The sequence below is a fragment of the Micrasema longulum genome, unplaced genomic scaffold (genome assembly GCF_059751315.1).
Source record: "Micrasema longulum isolate JH-2025_06_02 unplaced genomic scaffold, ASM5975131v1 h1tg000495l, whole genome shotgun sequence".
In the NCBI taxonomy this organism is placed as follows: domain Eukaryota; kingdom Metazoa; phylum Arthropoda; class Insecta; order Trichoptera; family Brachycentridae; genus Micrasema; species Micrasema longulum.
Window position 1 is genome coordinate 39,140 of NW_028277692.1, and position 21,038 is coordinate 60,177.

The following is a 21,038-nucleotide window of genomic DNA, read 5'->3' on the forward strand; positions in this document are numbered from 1 at the left end:
TTGTAATATTTTCATATAAACAGCTCCCCGGGGAGTTAAATCCAGTCCTTGTCTACGAAAATTTGGACAAACTCGAAATATTGTTGAGAATAATTTATTGTTATATCGAGTAGGGTATGTAAACAAATATAACTAATATAAAGTATCAGCAAAGGCTCCAAGACCAGCATTATGTATTTATCTGAGTCATGTTATTACAATCGAAAGGGTCAATAGATGAAAGTTCGAATTATACTGAAAACGTACAAGTGGAGAGTTCTGGGCATAGTTTAAATGTCTCACTAAAACGCACAAATTTCTGCATCCTTCAGAATCTACCAAAAAGCAAAAGACTCCTTATGTCATGATGAAAATGGATTTTCACATGGTTTGGACATACTTCAAGAAAGAACGGGGAATCTCGAAAATCTGGTTGAAGTTAAAAAACACCTAAATAAAACAGTTCTTACAGCCCGTGTGACGAGTGACATGTGATGTTATTTTATCAATTTTTTTATTTAAACGATTGTGTTATTATATATAATATCCCCTCATACCAGCTCTTTTGCTGATTGGGAATATTTCGTACAAATAAAATATGTATAAAAAAAAACAGGTCGTTTGATGATAAAAAAAATGTTTTTTTTAGTATGAATTAAATCAATGGTAAGACCCTGTCAAAACGGGGAATGAAAATGTGGAAAGTGCTTTAATTGAGTAGTGATTTCCAAATAACCTATGAATTTTTAAAAAAATTGCTAAAAGCATTTTGAATTAACAAAGTTGAAAATTTACAAGATGAAATGAAATATTATTTTGTACATTTTTTTTCTGTTTATTATACAAAAATGTGGCTGTAGATTAGTAAAAAGTAAAGAAATCATACGATTAAGCCATTTTAAAACGATGTTCTTTCGAAATTGCGCCATTAAAAAAAATAAGACAAAAACAATGATTTTAACCACTTTTTTTTACGACTATTGAAGGAATATTTTTACTTTAAGTTTAAGAAAAATACTACAAATATTGTATGATTTAAAGTGCTTGCGTTTCTTTTGTAAAAGCAAACTATTAAAAAAAAAGTATCCCATTTGAATTTATCTTATTAAAAAAAAAACTTCAAGTAGAGACAGGGCTAAGAGAGCAAGACGATGGTCTCCTACAAAATAGACCAATCAAACGTGATGTTAAATTCTGTAATGTCCTGCCGGTCAAACAACTTTGTGACTACAAATTGATTGTAGATCACTTTGTTGATCCGGAATATAAAAAAAGAGTTTCCCACCTCACAGCACTAGATTAAAAACTAACGGCTCCCTGTTTGTTCCCCGAATTAAAAATTACTTCGGAGAGCGAACATTGAATTGCGTTGTTCCAAGATTGTTCAATTATCTCCCACAAACCATTATTAACATGAAAGATCTTTAAATGAAAAAAAAAGAACTGAAGAAATACCTTCTAGATACTATATAGTGCCTGTTTATAAATAAATTTGTAAAATATAAATAAAATAAATCTAATATAAACCTGTCATAAAAAAAATGTGCCCCACCGAAAAGTTTTTAGACTTACTGAGTAACAAATTCTTGTATGTATTTTTTTAATTATGAAATAAACGCTGCTCTGCAGCACTGAAACTGAAAAAAAAACAAATGAATTAAGAGGGTCCTCATGGATCGCTGCCCTCTACTTGACCCAGGACTGGGAGGTATATTCGTAAATACCCAACGCGTTATCCGTTCGATATGTTTCGGAATACACCCGAAGCGACTTCGTAAATAGCAGACGTGTCGGATGCAGATACCTGACGCATTATACAACAAAGTAATAACAGAAACATATTAATTTATGTCACAAGACATTTATTATTATTTTATCTTTATGAGTTAGATATAAACGCGCCCATGAGATGATTTTCTCAAAAATGGCTCTTTATAAATTATATGTATACAAGAACGACGAATCGTGAATAAATACTTGTGTGCTTTGAGAATTACAAAGAAGAAGTCAACCATGTGCTGATTGGCATTAAAAGATTTAACAGAGGTATATAGGAGTATTAGCGTAAACCGTGTAAGGCTGAGACACGCATTATCGACAGAATCAAGAAAGGGGTGCTGCGTTGGTTTGGACATGTAGAGCGAATGGACAGCGAAAAATCGGTTAAAAAGATCTACCATGCGAATGTTGATGAATGTAGAAAACGAGGAAGACCGAGAAAGACATGGTACGATCAAGTTCGTCAAACACTTGAAGATGGACATGTCAAGAGTAGGAATAATCGGCGTGAATGCATTAGAAGATGTGTGAATGTAGAGGAAGCGAGATCTGTATGCAAAGACAGAGTGATATGGCGTTCATCCTCCCTGTCTACCCCTGCGGGGAAACGGCGTGATGGTTTGTTTGTTTGTTAGCGTACTCGAGATACTACAATGAAAACGAGAATGTTATTGTTGAGTTACGTTAGCAGGCGCTACTCAGGGTCGATTTTTAAGCATTACAAAATCAAACGGTGCTTATCAATAACGAGCGCCTGAGTGATTCCGAAACATCCCAAACAAGAGACGTATTTCCGAGTGATAAAGAAAAGTCCCGAATGGATAACGCGTCGGGTATTTACAAATTAGCAACTAGAAGGAATGAATGCGTCTCATGTACGCAGTGCCTAATATTTTTAGGGATCGCGGCGCTTAGCACTGAGCAATAGATCCATATTTTTTTTATTTGTTGGAATTTATTTTGAAGTATTTGGAAATTAAAAACATTCAAAGCGACTGTGTAGTAAGGGTCGTTCTTTATTATGGATGCATAAGTTTTGATTGCGATTTAAAAAGCAATTTATTACATCGGGGTGTCAAAGTTGAGATTTAATTGAATTTTAAATTTAGACATTCATAGGTTTTACATTTATAAGACTGAAGCCGTAGACATGAAATAATGAATATTGTTGGTAAAGTTTCAGCCGCGAATTTCATCAATTTCCTTTATGTAATGAAAACCTTTTGCTTTACGGGAAGAAAATTAATATCTAAAGGTTGGAAAGTACTGAGAAATATTACGCAGAAGGTTTACGCGAAGGAGCTTATCAAAGGTTCTCTCGTATTACAGATACTTAGAAAAACTATTATCATGTAGCTGCTAGTAAGGTAAGTCAAGGGAAGGTGCCCAATGAGGGAAGACGCCAAACCTCGTATATTTCATATATTTATCAATAAATTAAGTTGAGTTCTCTAAAACGAAAGCCATTTTCAGGAGAGATGAACAAGTTTAGATTTTGGGGAATACATTGGGGGGAGAGACCTTGCATAGATTTTTATACTATTAAGCGTGTTGTCCGAATGTTTATTTAAAATTATGCTTATGTGATATTTTATATTTTTAGTACTCTTCAATAATATGAATACATCCACTTTCCACTATGCTGTATCCTATCTCAGCACAGGGCTCTTGACCTCAGAGTTAGTAATTCATTATCTTTTTTTTTATAATATGTATATTTGAACGAATAAATAAAAACTGTGACAACGAAAGAAGCTGTTCAGTTGTTTTAAAATTGTAGTAAAAAATCGAGGTGATTAGCCCTTATTTTGGGTGAAATGTATTTTTAACGATTCTTTAAAATACTGAAATAATTACAAACACATTTTTTTCGATCAGTTTTATCGTACAATATTTTGAGTTTGTCCAAATTTTTGTAGACAAGGACTGGATTCAACTCCCTGGGGAGCTGTTTATATTAACATATTACAACAGAGATGAAGAACATTTAAGAGAAGGTAATATAAAAGTCTAGGCATCTACAGGGCTTATGACCTGTCAATGGCTGGTTTAAGTGGCCATTTTACACACTGTATAACATTCACCATTCTGCCTATATTTGAACATCTATATTCCTTCAATTCTTTCATCTGTTGATGTTTGTGAAGTTAAAGAGCTGAAACCTTTATTTATACGGGTGAGATTCATCTAATTGAATTATTTCACCTACATACTAGGCAACGCCTGAAAATACTTTTTTTTTCAATTTCTATACTTCTTCATGGACCAGGTAATTTATCAACAATATTTTGAGTTTGTCCAAATTTTTGTAGACAAGGACTGTATGTATTATGTTAAGTTTTATCGTATCCTATCATGCATTTTAAGTTCTGTTTTGTCATTTATGGTTATGTTATACATGTGAACGACTTTATAAATATCTTCTCTTCCTCCCCCTCGTGCTTCTTCTTCCCTTGGAGTGCAATGCCAAAAATATAGTTTTAATTATTTTTCCTTTTTATTGAAATATTTTTTTATATGCATATTTCGTATTTTTTAGTTTTAATTTTAAGTTCTGTTTTGTCATTTATGGTTATGTTATACATGTGAACGACTTTATAAATATCTTCTCTTCCTCCCCCTCGTGCTTCTTCTTCCCTCGGAGTGCAATGCCAAAAATATAGTTTTAATTATTTTTCCTTTTTATTGAAATATTTTTTTATATGCATATTTCGTATGTTTACGTTGCAAGTATGTTTTAGTTTGACCAGTAAGTAATGCATGGCTTCACCTTTTTTCCTTTTTTTAATTTTTAATATCGTTTTGTTCAATTAATAATAATTTGACAAAACGATAAGGAAAAAAAATCCCACATTGGCAGAGCCTATACGTGGTTTGATCAGTTTAACGTGACAGCATGAATTTATGATGATCAAAATTATGCATATATGCACACACACATGCCTATACACAACATACATGTGTATTTACATACATACTTGCATACACAAATATAAAAAATACACAACATAAATACTTTAGTACAAAAAAAACAAAAAGTAACAAAATAACAAAAAATAACATTTTGCTAGCAATGTAGCTAAAGAAATCAATTGATCTCTTCCCATGACCCATTTTTTAGCATATTTTTTTAAAGGTGTGATTGGTTAAACTTTTGTCTCTCACATTATAAGTATAACATTGTATAGTCTGGGAGCGAAAAAGAGTGCATGTCTCTGTCCTAATCAAGTTTTACAGAGGGGTTCATTGATTTTAAGGCTGAGCCTCTGACTGGTTCGATTTTGATTAGTTTTTCCGCATGTGAATAAATTATAAAGCATGTACGTAATACGTTCTTCTTATGTCTATTGTTTTAATTTCTTTAAATAATTAGTTGGAAACGTAAATAGTGGGTTTTTTTGCATGATTTAAAGTATCAACTTTTCAACTAATTATGTCGTCGTCTTGTACGTCGAAATATTAATTAGCCAAAAATGCTGACATACACAAATATAACACCAGACAACAACAACACTATCGTATTAAAAAAGCAAAGACAAACACAGGACAGTCAAAAATATTACATAATGGACTTAAACACTACAACGACTTACCTTACTACTTGAAAACTTTTACTGAAGACAAATTTAAAATCAATCTGAAAAATCACATAATGACTGAACTAACTAGACTAGACGAGACATAAAATGACTAGACAATATTAAATTTCTTAACGGGTTTTTTAAATAAATAAAAATAAAAAAAACATTGTAACCATAATAATTTAGTAGTGGAAGATTTTTCGCCCAAATATTTAGACATATACGTTAATTTTTCTAACGAAAAGGGTCGAAACTTTTATCACTATACCTTCCTGAAACAGGTGATCGAGATACGATACATTTGTTTAACCAATGCAGTATCCTATGCACCATCAGTTTTGAATAAAGGTTTTATTATGAAGATGATGATAGGGAAAATAACAAAGGTATATATACCTACATATTTATTACATTTTCATCGTCATAATTTGGGAGTGGTAGATTTTTCGGCCAGAATATTTCCATTACGTTTCCCGACAAATGGCTTTATTTTTCTCACAAAAGGGCCAATTTAGGCCTGCGATACGATAAATTCAAAGCAGCTGGCCTTTCAGCGGGGGACACGTGATACCCAATAACTCGACAATAGCATATTAACAATGAAATTGTAAAGTCTACGGAAGGAACAAATTCATTATAATAATCCCCCAAAGACTCGAGGCTTAGAGAAAATAAACGAAAGAAATTACATTAAAAATAAAAATAACAATTTCTTTGAATCAACCTCCATAAAATGTTCTGAATTGAAATATGTGTTATTCAATGTTACTAAAGATTTGTACATATCCACTTACTGACTTTTCTTTGTCTACCGGTTTCAAAACGCACCCGCCTCTTCGTCAGGACACCACTTAAACTAACATGCAAATCAACGATATTTTGAATTTGTCCAAATTTTTGTAGACAAGGACTGGATTCAACTCCTTAGGGAGCTGCTAACATCAACATATTACTACAGAGATGTAGAACATTGAACATCACAAATAAAGGTTTCAGCTCTTTAGCTTCACAAACATCAACAGATGAAAGAATATAGATGTTCAAATATGGGCAGAATGGTGAATGTTACACACTGTGTAAAGTGGCCACTTAAACCAGCCATTGACAGGTCATAAGCCCTGTAGATGCCTAGACTTCTATATTACTTTATTTTAAATATTCTTCATCTCTGTTGTAATATGTTAACATGCTAATCCCTCTATATACCTTCACCATAGTATTGTACATGACGCTCTGATACGACACATGCTTTTAGTAGCTAATACTAAGGTGTACCGATTATAACGTGTGAAAACAAAATAATGTGTATGTGCGTTCTTATGATTCACACAAATATTTCAATTACGGACCATTTTAAATGAGTTATACATATTTAAATTTGTTGCAACAGAGAGGGAAAACATTTTGGAGAACGGAGTATGGGAGTCTAACATTTACAGGGCTTATGACCTGTCATTGGCTGGTTTAAGTGGCTACTTTACACACTGTGTAACATTCCACAACACTCTTATCATTGGTTGATTACAACTTACAACTAGTGACGTCGTTGAAAGTAGTTTGTTTTTACTAAAAAAATAAAATATATTAATTTGATCATTTTTACAATCTTAGCTCTATAATTTAATGCTTTAATTTAACCATGAATAAGAAAACATTGTTTTAAATTTCCCCTTAGCACTGAAGTTCCTGATTCCCTACATCCATCGGTCCTTTACTTACTAGGCGCATTATTTATTTTTTTACTATCCATGTATATCAATGCATGTTTTTTTATATGAAACTACTGTGTGTATTTATGTAATATTCCTTTTTTTCACATTACGTTTAATAATTTATATATTATTGAATATGAATTTGTGTGAGGTAAAAAGCCCAGCGTATTGTATATATTAATCACTGTATAATAGTCATGGTGAATATTTTTTTCTGTGAACTATTTTTCTTTAGCCATATTGTCATGGCTCTATTTTAAAGTATTTACAATTTATTTAAATTTCCTTCATTGGCTAAAAATAATATGTGGAATAGTTATAGTTTTATATATGAGTTCTGCAGTATTTTTTTATATTTTTTTTTTCAATCTACCAAGAAAGAATATTATTTTTAAAACATGCTCAAAGTTTGCATCCATAGTTAATATCGAGTCTTATATTTTACAAAAATATTTCATTTCATCCACTTTCTCAATAGTTTCGCCATCTACGAGGTGTGTTCAGAAAATAACGGGAATTTTTCAATATCGCGGGTTTGGAGAGTCCAACTGTCATTTTTTTTAATTATGTTGGTAAACAGTACCACCTGTTTCATATACCAATAAGTAAAACATCATATGCTTAAAATGCTTTTTTTCGTAGGACTTTTTCAGTGTACAATACAAAATTTAAAGATATCGATTACACAAACATCACTCTGTCAGATTTAAAATTTACACTAAAAATGCATTATGTAACTTGGTAGAAATTATAATAATAAATATGTACATCTCCCTTCCCCTTCTTATCCTCTCTTCAAGCATCCTTGTCCTAATCCCGTCCAATTCACAAAAACTTACTGTTCTTATTTTTTTTTTTTTAATCTTTGATTATTGAAAAATATTGACGAGTACATGAATATATCATCTTTATATGTATAAACTTATAAGTATTTTATTATTGTTATTAAAATATTTTTCACTTTGTGGTATGACATTTCACACTTATATGTTAATAAATTTGTATAAATCACTTTAATTTAGAGTTATACTTCGACCGGTTTCGACTAGACCATTTAGAATGATTAAAAATTAGTAAATACATTAATCAAAAACATCAAATAATAAATAATCAATTCAACTCAACTTCGAGTCTTCTTTTAAAAATATGCCCGTTTTGATTCATTTTATCTTCTTTCTCTCTCTTTCTTTCATTTTTCTGTCTCTTTCAAACAATATTTTATAATATAAATAGCAACGCGTGTAATTATAAGTTAGTTTAGTTCCTGACGATGAGGTAGTTACCTCGAAACCGGTCGAAGTATAGCTCTAAATTAAAGTGGTTTATACAAATTTATAAACATATAAGTGTTATATGTATTTATTTGATATGCAATATATTTTCTTTACTTACTCTGTGTACTTTATGGAAATCTGTTATTAGTTCTGAATTTATAAACTATGTATGTTTGTTTACTATAAATATGTATGTAGAACTGTTGATATCCCAAATAAAATAAAACAAAATACATGCCAAGTAGGCTAAATTTTTCAGCTATCTTCATTGCTTACTTTGTCTGTGGTAGCCGCTAAAGTTAGACGTGTTCGGCGTGCTAGACGATTTTCGTCTTGGCGATCTAGAATTAGGACTCCATTGGGACGATTAAGCCTTGTTTTCGACGTCATATTAGTAAACCTATATTTCGTCACCTGTTATAACACGTTTCAGTAATTTTGCATCGTCGCTGACTTCATTCAGTGACACCAGCAGTCTGATTCTAAGTTCGCGATAATTTAACACGAGCTCATATTAACAGAATACGGATTTGAATTTACGCTCGAAGTAAAGCGCGGCTGTGTTAATTTCAGCGTTAACTTGCGATAGCACGGTCTCAGAATCAGACGGCCGAGCAACTTCCATTCGCTGCTGTTTTCGTTCGAAATTTAAAAAAAATGGAACAAATTTTGCTGCCACGCGTTTCATACCCAAACCATAGAATTATATTCTAATTTAAAATAGGACAATTACATTTATTTGATTCTTTATATAGATTTGAATGAAGGCAAGAATTGATATAAGCTTGTTTATTTATCATTTTTAAATTCATTTAAATTATTCTAATGTGCTTTTTCATAGGGTTAATAAACATTTGAAAGCAATGTACGTGTACATTGTTCACGTACAGTAGGGCGGGGCGATAATTTTTTTTTTCTGAATTTTGAAATGAAAGGGGTCTAAAAAGTTGCCTTTTAGATTACTCGGGATGCAAAAAATATATAAAAAAATATTTGATACTTCTTTTGGCCCTCAACCAGAGCTTGAAGTTCGAAAAAGTCAATTTTTTGCCCTAAACCAGCTGTCATTTCGTATTTAAATAAGAAAATCAGTCGTATTTAATTGTATAATCTGCATTAAATCTTATTATGTAAGCATCCAAGGGCGTGAGTTGCACTTTGTTTTGTAATAAATGGGTAGCATTGTTTTAATGTGCCATTATTTTGGTCATTTTTAGTCAGGCGCTCAACGGAATCAGTTCCGCGGAGTGTAAATTTTTTGCATTTTGGTAGTTTTAAAACGTGTTCGAATTTGTAATGTGATTAAGTTATATCGTTACGAGCAAAAAATAATTTTATCAACATAGATAATTAAAAAATGTTCAGACAGTTATAAACTTCAAACTTCTGTTGAGGGCCAAAAATAGTGTGGAATTTTTTTTTAAATAATTTTTACGTGCAATGCGATCCAAAAGACAACTTTTTAGACCTCTTTCACTTTGATATCTGAAAAGAAAAAACTTCATACATCATCGACCCACTCTAGTGTACATGTTGTAATTATTTTATTACTATTATTTTTCAGTGGTCAACCCTTCAGCTTTAAGCCTTCCTCGGCCTTCCCACGAGCCGCGGGAGGACCCTTGGGGCCCGGGGCTCCTCTGGGAAGGGTCCCCCCCTCGCTTTGCAGACCGCCTGGGCCACCCCAATGTATCTGCCCAGGCAGGAGATGACGTCAGACTACATTGTGGCGTTGAAGACCTGGGAGATAAAACGGTAATATGCAGATATTTATTTAGTTTTTTTTACCCACAGTTAAACACCAAATACTGTTAAAACAAAATGGGATAAGACTTATTAGAAAATTATACCTTGATAAAGAAGCTTGTGTGGCTTTGAAACCGGTCGGTGGAAAAAAAGTGATTAAAAGCAAAGTGCTTTAGTATGTTTTTTTATCGGTTCCTTTATATTTATAATTTTATTTATATGTCCAAGGGATTTGAAAACTTAAAAACATTCTATCTCAAAATTTCATTTTTGACATTCACCATTTATATCCTGTGCCCTTGAATTTTTTTATTTATTTTTGTTTGTTGAAAAATTTATTTTGACAAAGTAAGTATAAAGTTGTAAATGTTGTGTACATGTATATATAGTTAATTATAACGTTTCTACCTTTCTAATTACGTGAAAACTCGTGTTAAGTATTACATTATTTTTAATTTTTATATGGATATAATATATATGATGAAATAACTTATATTTACATATTAGTATTAATTAAAATAACTTGGTACACTTCCACTTATTTGTTTGACCAATTAGTGCTTTTGTCCTCTAATGGGCATCTTCAAAATGGTGAATATTATTTTATTTTATTTAAAACTAAGTATTATAAAATACAAAAAATATTTATAAAAGTTATTTTGAAAAAACCGTCTACTTTTCCCACTGTTCAACTATTTTTAAAAAAATAAGGTTTTAGATATAAAATTGCTATTTAAAAAGAATTGATTGCTTCAAATACATAAAGATAAAATAAATAGTAGTATTTAACAGGTGGTAATATCTTAATTCCTAAATTAAAAACAACTACTGCGCAATATCATTATGCTTAATTTTATTGCTCCTGTAATAAATAATGGACGGTTATAATATTTTTATGTAACATAAGAAATAAAAAATAAAATATTCTGTAAAAGATAATATGGTATTATTTTTATAGTAAATAAAAAGGGAAATAAAAAATAATCTTAAGATTTTATACAAATTAAAAACAAAGATTAACAAAGTAAAAAATATAAAAATCAACACTATACTATGAAGAGAGGAGAGGGGTTGAGAAGGAAAAAAGAAGGACAAAGGAACAACTTAAATATTTAGATAGTGACATTTTAATCATGACTTAAATGTAAATAAAGAAGGGGCGTCTCTAACATTAGTGCGTAGGTTATTCCACAATCAAGCAGCTACTACGATGAAAGAGGAGGCAAGAAAATTAGAGCGATAAAAGGGTATTAAAAAGGTTCTCTCGTTACTAGAACGAAGAGAGAGTCCGTGTTGTGATAGAGGTTGGAAGAGCTCTCTCAGATAAACAGGCGAAGTGGAATTATTAAAAATATTGTGAAGAAGTGATAGAATGTGAATGTTTCTACTTTGCCTGATGCTGAGCCAGATATTCGGTTATGTAATCAAATGTGTTAAAAGATCATAAAAATAACGTGTAAAAAAAATTTACAATCGTTCCAACGTATCAAGTTATTCAGAGTTAGCATTTGGATAACAGATTTTCCGATTCTTATTGCGAGTTTTTTCCTTAAACACTGCCCTCGAAATTCAAATATTTGCGTCACAAATCATGAAGATACTGATGTTAATTTTTTTTTTAAAAACTAAATGTTTTACAAAACTTTTATGAAGACATGACTGTGGAAATGTGTAGTTTACTATTTGTAGTTGAAATATTGTAAAATTGCTAATTTGTGTTAGGAGTAAACAACTCCGCTAAAAGGTATTTTTGTTTTCTTGTTCTCTGTTCACACAAATCACGTGACAACATAATTCAATTTGTGTTGCCATTAGCTACGCAAAAACACATTTACAGAGCTATAGCACATTAACGCAGACTCGTTATACATTTTATATAACTAGAAAAATACTCACCCATATCATTCTTTATTGTCGATGGAAAAACACCATGAGAAAATCGCTGAAATAAATATGCTGAACAAGCATTGAGGTATATGACTAGAGTAAACATAAGCGTTTAAAATATGTTCCCTCAACCTGCGGCCAATTGGTCTATGTTTTAAAGAACGGGCTTTAGTCTGTTGCGAGCGTTCGCCAAATACTTTTCTCCTCGAAATTACTAAAATGCCTATATGCACGCTAAAATACTGCTTAAATCGATCTGGAAAAGCAATGGTTTTACCTCACCGGCAAGTAATGTTCTTATCTTAATCAATAATTGTTTAAAATATCTATTTTATTCAAATGTTTTTAATTATTTTTTCGTACATTTTCAAGAAACTTTGCCGTACAATTTAATGCTCTAATCAACAATATTTTGAGTTTGTCCAAATTTTTGTAGGCAAGGACTGGATTCAACTCCCTGGGGAGCTGTTTATGTTAACATATTACAACAGAGATGAAGAACATTTAAGAGAAGGTAATATAGAAGTCCAGGCATCTACAGGGCTTATGACCTGTCAATGGCTGGTTTAAGTGGCCACTTTACACACTGTGTAACATTCACCATTCTGCCTTTTTTTGAACATCTATATTCCTTCAATTCTTTCATCTGTTGATGTTTGTGAAGTTAAAGAGCTGAAACCTTTATTTATGCTGGTGAGATTCATCTAATTGAATTATTTCACCTACATACTAGGCAACGCCTGAAAATATTATTTTTTCAATTTCTATACTTCTTCATGGACCAGGTAGTTTATCAACAATATTTTGAGTTTGTCCAAATTTTTGTAGACAAGGACTGGATTCAACTCACTGTGGAGCTGTTTACATTTACATATTACAACAGAGATGAAGAACATTTAAGATAAGGTAATTTAAACCAGCCATTGACAGGTCATAAGCCCTGTAGATGCCTGGACTTCTATATTACCTTATCTTTAATGTTCTTCATCTCTGTTGTAATATGTAAATATTGCTCTTATTTTTACCGCGCGCAAGAAAACATTTTTTGTATCCAAGTAAGAAGTTCCTCATTATTAAATATACAAAACAGCATTTTTTTTGTTCGGTGATTTTATATTAATATGCCATATATGTGTATGATATTTTGATTATTACATTTTTTTAATTATGTTTGATTGTTCTTTTACCCTTTTCGTCTCAAAATAAAAGCTGAACTTTAGTTCCATGGAGTGTCCTCATTTCGTTTATAACTTGAGAATTTGAAAATAAAATAAGTTGAGATAATTAATCCTCGGGGTCAGCAACTAGAAATGAGGCTAGGATGGCCATAGAGCCAGAAACACCGACTTTTAATGGACTTAAACCGTCCTGGAATGGCGACCCAGAACAGGCAGAAGAAGTGTCGGCAAACCTCAAGCAAGGTGGTCTGATGACATGTTGCAGAAAGTGGTAGGCTTAGGATAAGGAGATGTAAAAACTTAAGTGGGAGACCTATTTTTTTTTTTTTTTTTTCATTTTCTTTTATTTAGGAAACATACAGTACAGTTACAAAGTTTAATATTTTACACAATTAGACTTAATTCTAATGGACCAGTGAAGTTTCCATATTATAAAGCAATTATATGTAAGGTTAATTATGAAAGTATAAAAAAGAGAAGGAAAAAGAAAAACATAAATGAAAGTTGTTTAAAAATTAAAATTTAAGTGAAAAAAAGATATTTTAAAGTTTGTAGTTTGTAGTGAGTATTTACAAATGGAAATAATATTAAAAATGAAGAAAATTTGTAAGAGTAATTAAAAATTAAGAATTGAAATAAAGAATGAAAAAATGCTCAGATGTAAAAATAAAATAGTAAATAATAAAATAGTAATAACATTTTTTTTGTTAAATGAAAAACATAAATATACACATATTATTTTAAAGGATTCAAAGAAACGATGAGAAGAATATTTAAGTGAAATATAAGACAATAAATTTAAGTCAATTTAAAAAACATCTTCAAAATTAATGACACATTATAGTAAGAGCAGCAATATATTGATTTTATGTTCACGGTTGGACAAGAGACGGCTGATGATGGTGATGATTAGATAAATAAAATGCCTAAAGTAAACAAAAAACTTTTTCTTTTATTATTTTTATTATTTCTAATGAAATAATTTATTTCTAATAAATAATAATTTATTGTTGTAATGGCTGTTGTTTTCTTTTAATAAATAAAATAAATAAATAAATAAAATAAATAAATAAATAAATAAATAAAATAAATAAAAAAATAAAATAAATATTTCCTTTCAATTTTCCTGTGATTCGAGCCCAGGACCAGGGCGCTGTAGCCTCAAGCGCTAATCACAGCACATCATGGTGGATTTTATTTATTGGCCAATATACATGGTTTTTCAGGGCCAGACCACGAAACTTCAGAACAACATTCCATATGGTGAGCGTTTTTTTTTGTAATCTGAAAATGAAATAATTCCTTAATTTCTCGGACAAGCAGTCCTTCCACAAACCCCTGCTCCTCCCCTACTCAGCCGCTTCACTTGTCCGCGTCTGGTGCGTATCGCTTCGTTGGTCAACGTTTCCATCTCTTTTATTTTTGTTGGGGAGGGTTAGGGGTTTGCGGAATGAATGCTTGTCCGAGAAATAAAAAAATTACATAATTTTGATTTCATAAAAAAAATAAAAAATACTAGGATTTTTTTCAAAGCTTACTGTGGGGAATTCTTCTCTGTTTCGCTGTCTGACCCTGAGAAACGTGTATAATGTTTTCTTTCTCAAAATGAATCAGTTTCTGCTATAAATCCTCCCTTTCTTTATGCCTTGATTTGACGATATGTTTGTGTTATGTCGAACGTAATAAATACGCTGTAGCACATTTGTTTGTATCAATTTCCTTGTTTATGTGTAAGTTGAAGATTTGATAGTATAAGGTTGGAAAACAAAATGAATACATCTGAATATTGTGCTGAAGAATTCGAAATGCCTCACAAAAAGTTTCTTAGTCGATATACGGGGTGTTGGAATGCGATTTTTTTAATTCTCATTTTATTTATTCATACAAAGACACATATTATAAAAAAATATAAAACGTATCCCTAACTCTATGAGTCCAAGAACCCTGTGTTGAGTTGGATTGAACATAATCAAAAGTGGAAGCATGCATGTAATTAAAGAATACTAAAATTAAAATTATTAAATAAGCATCTGAACAACACGCTTAATAGTAACAATATTTTGAGTTTGTCCAAATTTTTGTAGACTAGGACTGGATTCAACTCCCTGGGGAGCTGTTTTTATTAACAGAGTTTAGGTTAATATAAACAGCTCTTCAGGGAGTTAAATCCAGTCCTTGTATACAAAAATTTGGACAAACTCTTTTTGTAGACTAGGACTGGATTCAACTCCCTCAAGAGCTATTTATTTTAAGAGAGTTTATGTTAATATAAACAGCTCCCCGGGGAGTTGAATCCAGCCCTTGTCCACAAAAATTTGGACACACTCAAAATATTGTTACTATTAAGCGTGTTGTTAAGATACTTATTTTATAATTTTTATTTTTAGTATTCTTTAATAACATGCATGCTTCCACTTTTGATTATGTTCAATCCAACTCAACATAATCAAAAGTGGAAGCATGCATGTTATTAAAGAATACTAAAAATAAAAATTATTAAATAAGCATCTTAACAACACGCTTACTAGTAACAATATTTTGAGTGTGTCCAAATTTTTGTGGACAAGAGCTGGATTCAACTCCCTAAAGAGCTATTTATTTTAAGAGAGTTTATGTTAATATAAACAGCTCCCCGGGGAGTTGAATCCAGTCCTTGTCTACAAATTGTTGATAAATCCACCTGGTCTATGAAGAAGTATAAAAATTGAAAAATAAAAATTTCAGGCGTTGCCTAGTATGATGGTGAAATAATTCAATCACATGAATCTCACCCACATAAATAAAAGTTTCAGCTTTTTAACTTCACAAACATCAACAGATTAAATAATTGAAGGAATATAAATGTTCAAATATGGGCAGAATGGTGAATGTTACACAGTGTGTAAAGTGGCCACTTAAACCAGCCAATGACAGGTCTTAAGCCCAGTAGATGCCTGGACTTCTATATTGTCTTCTCTTGAAAGTTCTTCATCTCTGCTGTAATCCACTTAATAGTATATAAATCTATTCAATGTCTCGCAGCAATCCTCTGCAATGGTCTCATCCCTTTTATAAAATCCAAACTTGTCCACTTCTCCTGAAAATGGCTTTCGGTTTAAACATAATGGAAAAATTCCTTAAGCGAAAGTCGAACGTGTTTTTGGTTATAGTTTAATTTAAATTACAGTAAAACATCGCACAAGTATTTTGCTGGATTTTTTTTTGTATCTGCATAACCAGAAATGTGTAAATAATGACAAAACAAATACGACAGGTTAGCAACACAAAGGATCAGTGACGTAGGCATGCTTATAAAAGCACCGATCCACTGGTCGCTCTTTTTTCTCTGCCTCTGCAACTCGCCCCCTACTACCACGATCCAAGAACTACTTTTTCCGAAATTATTTTCAACGGCGTAGTAGAAAATATTTATATAATCAGTACACATAGAAAATATAACACAAAAAATTAGAAAACTTTCCCATATCTTCAAGCCGCATAACATCTTATCCCTAATCAAACTCAAACAACTATATTTTATTTAATGTAATTCAATTATAACTTATGGCATAATAGGATGGGGAGGCACTAATAAATCGATATTAAAACCTCTCGCATCTTCTCAAAAACCAATCATTAAAATAATTTTTAAAAAGCCCTTCAGGTACCCCAGCGTCGAGTTATTTGAGGAATTTGAGATTTTAGATATAAGGCAAATATATCTTTAGAATCATAATGTTTTTGAATGTTAATTATTCTATCAAATCCCAAAAGGAATACTCCCACACTACCAGAAGTCGAACTAGAGGATGGGTCATTGGATCCATCACAAACTCTGAATTCGGGCAAAGAAATTTCAGGTTTATGGGCCCCAAAATATTAAATGTTACCCAAAGATTGCAAAACCACGACCCGGATTCAATTAAATAAATTCGTAAAAAAATGGTTACTGAGTTTAGGTCAAGAAAAATTGGAAAATTTTCTCAAAATACATTCCTAAATAATAAATAAAAATATTGTTTGACTGTATAGTAAATTAACTTGTAGGTAATTTTATTGTTTATTTTTGCATAAAAATATATGCCTTAAATAGGTTGTACCTAGTTAGGCAGACTAGACATTATCCAGAGAAATCTTTTACCTAAGTGTGTATGTAGTAGATAAAGTAATTGTTATTTTTGTTAATAAACGATGATTATTATTATTATTAATCTAAACTTCAGTGTTCAATTTTATTAGTTAAATATTCTATAACACATCTCGTTCATTTTACTGTATTTTATTTTTGTTTTAATAAATAGCGTTCAAAACTCATGTGAGTACCGACTTTTTTTTATTTATGAAGTTTGAAGCTACCTTTTCAAGAGCAAAGTGAGGTCCATGCGTGAAATGTTTTATGTAGGAATTTTTTTAAATACATATATTTTTTAATTAATTTTTTTTTTTGTTTTTTTAACAGTATACATAAGAGGCAAAACAGAGTTCTAATAAATAAAGGATAATTACAAAGAAATAAAATACATATTAACGGTAAAAATAGTAAACAAAAAATCAGACAAAGGCATGGCCTGTTCGTGGGTATACAATAAATGTTTATGAATTCTTGCTCCTGTAATAAATAGACATTTTTTATTAAGAAAATATTCTGTAAACGATTCTAAGGCTTTTTTTATTTTATATGGTAATTAAACAAAGAAAATTAAAAAATATATCACAGAAAAAAAGCGTTCATATCTTTAGACGAGTTCTTACACCACATTTTAGCCTGCAGTGCAAGAATAAAAACTTTACCGCGTAGCGTATACGCGCGAGTCGACCTACCTACACAGACAATAGTAGAGTCGACAACGTAACTGACGACCCCGACAATAGGCCTCTCCGCAAGCTTTTGATATGATATTCAAAAAATATTATCAGCGACTAGCAGGTACGTAACGCATTCTCTCAGATCAAAATAATTTAAATGAGGTTCTACAAGAAACAAAATTCACGAAGTTTGTTTTATAAGTTTAAAATTAATGTATAACAGGAACATATGCAGTGGTGTGTTATTCTCCGAATCAAGACCATAAATTTTAATTGGATTTCTTCGAAGATTGGTGTCAAAAAACATGCAATAATAGATGTAAAAACTAAATTACCACAAAGAATAAGTGTGTATGGATCATAAAAAGAAAATTAGGATAATGAAACATCTATTTGGGTAGGTAGGAAGACATTGTCTTAAGGCAATATGCCCGCCCTTATTTGTATATAAATTGAATTTGGATATTTAGTGTAAAATAAGAAAATCAATAAATATCGTTTTGTGATGAGATTTGTAATTGACAATATAATACCTAATAAAATAATGTTTATTTAAGAAAACTAACCAATAATAGCATATTATAACTCTTGTGTGAACTTCAGAAACAGAGAGATGACGTTGAGAGAGAGAGATAAAGTTGTTTAAATAATTCAATCAGATGAAGAATGGGAAATAAGCAAAATTTAGGAAACACAATGCGTCTGAATTTAATAACTTGTAATATAGTTACTGAAATTATTTTTGTGCATATTGAGTAAAATGTAAGTTATACCTAGTTCTAAATCTAAATGAATACATAACAGTTCAATTTCTTGCCACTTTTTCTAACAAATCCACGGTTAATTCCTTCATGGTGAGTGTTATATTGGCTTTTTTTATTATGATAATGTTTATGTTTTTTTTACAATATACATAAGAGGTAACTTAGAGTATTTAAAAAAAGGGGATAATAACATAGCAATGAAATACATAATAACAGTAAAAATAGTAAACAAAAAATCCCACAAAGGCATTGCCTGTTCGTGGGTATACAAGAAATGTTATAAATTTTTTGCTCCCATAAGAAATAAACAGGTTTAATATTCTTGTATACTTTAAGAAAAAGAAAAGAAAATACTCTGTTAAAGATAAGAGAGTACTTTTTTATTTTATGGTAATTAAAAAAGGAAATAAAAAAATATTCCTTATTATGGAAAGGGCAACAAAATATATCATAGAAAAAAGAGTTATTGTCTTTAGTTTGAATACAGAATAGTGCGTGCTCTTTAAAAGAAGGAAAATTTTAGATGTTTGCAATCAATGAAATATTATCATAAAAAAATAATTATTTTTTTTAGGCCCTATAAAATATGCATGTCTCTGTGCAAGCCTCGTTTTACAATGTGGTATTTCTAGCACACGATTCCTTCTTTGATTTTATTTATTTGAATTACTTAAATAACTCACTATTAGAAAATGGGAATCAAGTTGGGGTAGAGTAGGATTCGAACCACGGACCTTAGGTCCGTGAGTCCAAGACACTAGCCATAGGACCACAACCCGATTGCCTTTTGAACATCTATATTCCTTTATTTCTTTCATCTGTTGATGTTTGTGAAGTTAAAGAGCTGAAACCTTTATTTATGCGGGTGAGATTCATCCAATTGAATTTTTTCACCTACATACTAGGCAACGCCTGAATATGTTATTTTTTCAATTTCTATACTTCCTCATGGACCAGGTGGATTTACCAACAACATTTTGAGTTCGTCTAAATTTTTGTAGACGAGGACTGGATTCAACTCCCTGGGGAACTGTTAACATTAACATATTACAACCGACAGGTTTCAGATTTTCACTTCTAAAAAATCTACAGATGAAAAAATTCGGGCAAAATAAATGGTGAATGTTACATAGTGTGTATAATGGGCACTTAAACCAGCGAATGACAGGTCATAAGCCTTGTGGACGCCTAGACTTATATATTATTTTCTCTAAAATGTTCTTAATCTCTGTTGTAATATGTTGACGTTAACAGCTCCCCAGGGAGTGAATGCATTTTTCGTCTACAAAAATTTGGACAATCTAAAAAAAATGTTTATTAATTATTTAATAACCAAATATTTTGACCGATTAAAAAACGGAGGTTTGCCGAAAATCTTAACCCATAATTTATTTTATTTATGGAGATATTAAAGTTATAATATGCTATGTTTACTAGCTACACATTACTGGAAAAGGTTTTTTTGGTTGGTGTTAGATTAGGGGAGGTCTGTACTAACTGCAATGTTTTATTTCGCTATCGTTGTAGTCTGTTTATTTCATTTTGGTTTCATTTCCCTTACTTACGTTTAAAACAACCTGTATATGGCGACTCATGAGATTTACTTGCAGAGCTTTGGTAATATATTTCGTTGATCTCAGATCTGAGAAGATCTTTAGACCCGAATATAAATTCATCGGTTTTTATCCGAGCACTTCGACTTACGTCTTTTTACGCCGCCCCGCGCTCTTGCAATTTACATACCCTGAATACTGTCGGATATACATACAAACATATTTTGAATTATTGATACACTTGATAGTATTGATGTTTTTTGTACCTTGGAATATTTTGTTGTAGATTTATACATATAAATAATACAGGATATCAGTGGCGAATGGTGATTTTATTTACAGGTAAGCCACAAAAAAAATCATATATTTGAACCTTTATAGGCGGTACATAATATAATGTAAGTAATAAATATAAAATCAATTGATATTTTTTCTGTGGTTCTGAGTGATACAACAACTCTCATCCATGAAATCAACTCAAATTATGTAACTTCGTGATATATTATATTATTAAGATATATTATCCATTACTTTAATATATAATTCATCAAAACATAAATAAAAAATACCACTATGAATTCAGTCAATATTAGGTATTTAATTGAAATGTCAACTGGCCGCATTGTTCAAGTAGTTAATAGTGCATAAAACGGCCACGTGGAGTGCTTTATGTCCGGCAATATGACGCATAAAAGTAATTATGGTCTTATGTCAAAAGTACCATCACAAAGAAAAATAGTTCTTAAGAAACAATGTTTGAAATACTGTTTTCCAAATCAAGAATTTTCAAAAAATTTGCG

General features: G+C 31.0%; 1 protein-coding gene across 1 annotated transcript in view; it reads left to right on the top strand.

Moving 5' to 3' along the window:
* The window catches only part of LOC148281122 (protein amalgam-like), a gene marked incomplete at its 3' end in the record, with an annotated part of 46,284 nt that overhangs the window by 11,692 nt on the left and 13,554 nt on the right, over positions 1–21,038 (top strand). Inside the window, exon 2 of the mRNA XM_088227269.1 lies at positions 9,890–10,080. Coding sequence (XP_088083395.1) covers positions 9,890–10,080 — 191 coding nt within the window. The remainder of the gene's footprint in view (positions 1–9,889; positions 10,081–21,038) is intronic.